General features: G+C 35.6%; 1 protein-coding gene across 1 annotated transcript in view; it reads right to left on the bottom strand.

Moving 5' to 3' along the window:
• Positions 1 to 3,447, bottom strand: part of LOC106871997 (zinc transporter 6) — a 17,135-nt gene that overhangs the window by 10,415 nt on the left and 3,273 nt on the right. Inside the window, exons 3-5 of the mRNA XM_052966792.1 lie at positions 2,941 to 3,025; positions 709 to 751; positions 520 to 585 (exon numbers count right to left, since the gene is read on the bottom strand). Of these exons, the coding sequence (XP_052822752.1) occupies positions 520 to 585; positions 709 to 751; positions 2,941 to 3,025 (194 nt within the window). The remainder of the gene's footprint in view (positions 1 to 519; positions 586 to 708; positions 752 to 2,940; positions 3,026 to 3,447) is intronic.

Raw genomic sequence — 3,447 nt, 5'->3', positions numbered from 1 at the left:
TTGTAAGGTATTTGAGAAATGATGCACTGATGAGCATTTAGGAAAGTAATGTTAACTTTTTGCGTTGGGCTGCGTGTTTGAATCACGTCGGAGGGTCACCACTTTTAGGAAAGTGGTTATACACCATTAGGTGTACACCTGCTTTCCTATATTCAATTCTAAATAACAACGAAACGCTGACTCCGAACTATCAACACAACAATATTTATTTATGGAGGAAATAGGCAGCCTTAAATTGGTTGCTGAGACGCCTTATGTGAGAGAGCTCTGGGCTGGACGTCCGACCTCTCCGCCGGCCGGCGAGAAAAGAGAAAGAATCAGGGCGCCAAACTTGGATATTGATGACTACGCATGCGCATGAGACAAGGCGTTACTACAAGCATTTTCAGAATTTGAAAAGAAAAATTATTCACACAACATGATATACACAATGTTTATAAAGAAGTTAACAATGTTTACAATACTTACTTTGTAAAATGAGTACCAAAAATAAGGAGGAAAACAAAAAAAAACCCTTACCCAAAAGAATATATAGAAGATGATCGTTGATATTGAATCCATAGTGTAAGCAGACATGTTAACAAACTGGAAAAAAAATTGAAATCACATTTAGATAATCCCAAGCAGATCACTGTTGCATCATATAATGAGGAAGAATGTGGTGTAAAGAGTTTTGAATATGAAATGTAAAAACAAAAGAAATCTTACCTGAAAATGTCAAATATTGTAAGATAAGTGTAGGCTGTGAGAGCTGTAAGAATAAAATAGATAGGTGCAGGTTATGAGCGATGTAACAGTAACATAGGTTTAGTAACTAGAGGAGGATTTAATGCTTGTGACAGTATAATGTGTTGGCCTTATGATAAAGAAAACATGGCCTAGGTTTTGCATTTTTGTTGTTGCGTAGCTCTAGCCCTGATTGAGTTACTTTATCATTAAAAACATTCCAGCAGTAACTGTCCAATCTTTTTTATATATATATATTGAGATCAATTTTTATTATGGCATATTGCAGTTGACTAGCCTTTTATAGGCTCTGCACAATAATCTGTAGTGATTGCTCATCTGACTTATCAAGTGAGTTTAGAACATTGGTTGAGTCCTGTGCTTTGATTGGTCAAGTATTGCACAGGATATGGATCAAGGAGCCAATCACGTTGTGCGTAATACATTCTCAAACAACTAACCTGAACCTACATTGGAGTCTACCTCTATCTGTATATTGTTTTAACAAAACATCTATGACAGAGAGGTGAGCGATTTTCATGAAGGTAAGTCATGTTATTTTTCCTGCTATTATAATGAAGCACAAGTAATCAACAATGGCCAGAGCTGAATTATCCAAACAATGGATGATGTGTTTATTTTGTCCACTGTATTATTTACTGGAAGAATAAAGTCTTGCTGTTATTTTTAAAGTTTGTTTCTTGTATTATTTCCACAAGTGAATATGTTATATAATGGTATGCAAGATTCTGTAGTAAAACCAAGGAAGACTTAATACCAGCACAGCTGTATATCTAAGACTACATTGTCCAATGTGTTCTTCCTATTTTAAGATGGTTGGGTGTGATTTTAGAGAGATTTATTTAGCTGGTATTTCTTGTAGGTTAACCAATCACGAAGAGATGTCTTACTTTTTAGTGGAGTTTACTGTTACAAGCTTTTGGACCACTAGTTGTAACCATGCAGGTCCCTCTGCAGGAACCTGCTCTGCCTTCCCCACTCTCATAGTAATTCCCTCATCAAGCATGAAGCTCAGCTACCCTAGGGCTCATAGTCCTGTGAACTGCATGGCAACCTCAATAGTGAAGGTAACATGAAGAAAGCACTCAATTCATGCTGTAAACTGGCTGTTTTAGGAAGGGCATCCAGCTATAAAAACAATGCCAATGTAGAACTTGGAGCTCAATGCAGTCTTTGGACACATCAGTTCCTGTCAAATCGTCCAACCCATGCCAGCGTGGAACATGGATGTTAAACGATGATGATAATATCACAATCTCTTAAGGCTCATTCCCATTGTGCTTTGCTGTGCTTGGTGCCACTATTTGTCAGAGAGTATATATGGATAAGTTCTCCTAGCTGAGGATTACCATCAGATGATAAAAAGATTAAGTTCCATGGTAAACCTCAAGACGATATTCAATTTGTTGCTTCAATATGTACCATATTTTGAAAAAATGAGAAACCTTTCTATGACCACTGACATCTTAGCTGGGCTACTTACAGAGATTGAAAAAAAGGCTTAGTAACACCCAATGAATCATGGTCTCCTCCTCTTCCTTCATCCACAACAAACCCAAAACCCATTCTGTTTACCCAGAATGGAAGAAATGGTGTTCTGAAATACTGTAAATGTGCCTGTATGTAGCAGCAGGGGCTCTCAGGATTGGAGATTGCTGTGATGACAAATTGTGTCCTTTGCATATCCAAGAGCTCTTTCATTTTTAGTATTTTGTTTCACTGAGCTGGTGGAACCTTTGTGCAACCTACTACGGTATGAAGTGCAATGTTTTGTTCTTTTGTAGTTTATATGTTGTGGAGCATAGGGTAAGAGTTGGGAGTGCAGGCAGATTAGGTATAATCCCTGATGGATCAAATTTTTGTTTGTGCACTAATGTTATTGTCTCTTTGTGATGCCAAATATAGGGCTTGTGAAAGCGCAGAATATATTTGTGTGTTGTTATATGTTGTTTATTATGCCGTCTGCATATTCTATGAATGTTGTAGAGGTGTTGTCATCATCATCATCATCATTTAGCATCTGTTGTCCATACTGGCAAGGGTTGGACAGAAGCAGACAAACATTGGAGAATCCAAGCATTTGTCTGCTTTTGTCCAACCCATGTATGTATGTTATATAACAAAATAATTGATGTACAATCATAATTCTTTCAAAAGAAACCATTAATGCCTTAAAAAGTAAGAAAAACATACCCATGCTTCCTGTAGAATGACACCATAGTAACAAGATGATGGTTCCAATAACATTTATAGCACCAACTAAGAGAATTTTCTGAGCCTAAAACAGATTTGAGAAAATGTATTAAAATATTAAGTATATGTAAATGAATTTTCTTTGCGTTTAAAAACCATAATTTTACAATCAATTTCTTTTTGTGCAAAAATAAACTTAAATCATATGTAGGAACAGTAACAGAACAATGGTAAGCACTACACTAAAACCTTATTTTGATGCTGTGTTAATAACATTGCCTCAGTAAAATGCAATGATTAATTCCAATAATCAACAACTGGCATAATTATCTTCTCGTTATAGATTAGTTTTCCTCTTCTGAAGAGTCAGATCTAAATATTATTTAGAAATTTATAAACTGTCTTTTCCCCAACACAGAATATCATTAGTTTTCTTGGATTCTGGGTTTTATTAATTCTAATATTAATTCTGATCATTCATAACCAAAAAAAAAAAAAAAAAAAAAA

The sequence above is a fragment of the Octopus bimaculoides genome, chromosome 3 (genome assembly GCF_001194135.2).
Source record: "Octopus bimaculoides isolate UCB-OBI-ISO-001 chromosome 3, ASM119413v2, whole genome shotgun sequence".
Lineage (NCBI taxonomy): Eukaryota > Metazoa > Mollusca > Cephalopoda > Octopoda > Octopodidae > Octopus > Octopus bimaculoides.
This window is presented reverse-complemented; position numbering and strand designations above follow the sequence as displayed.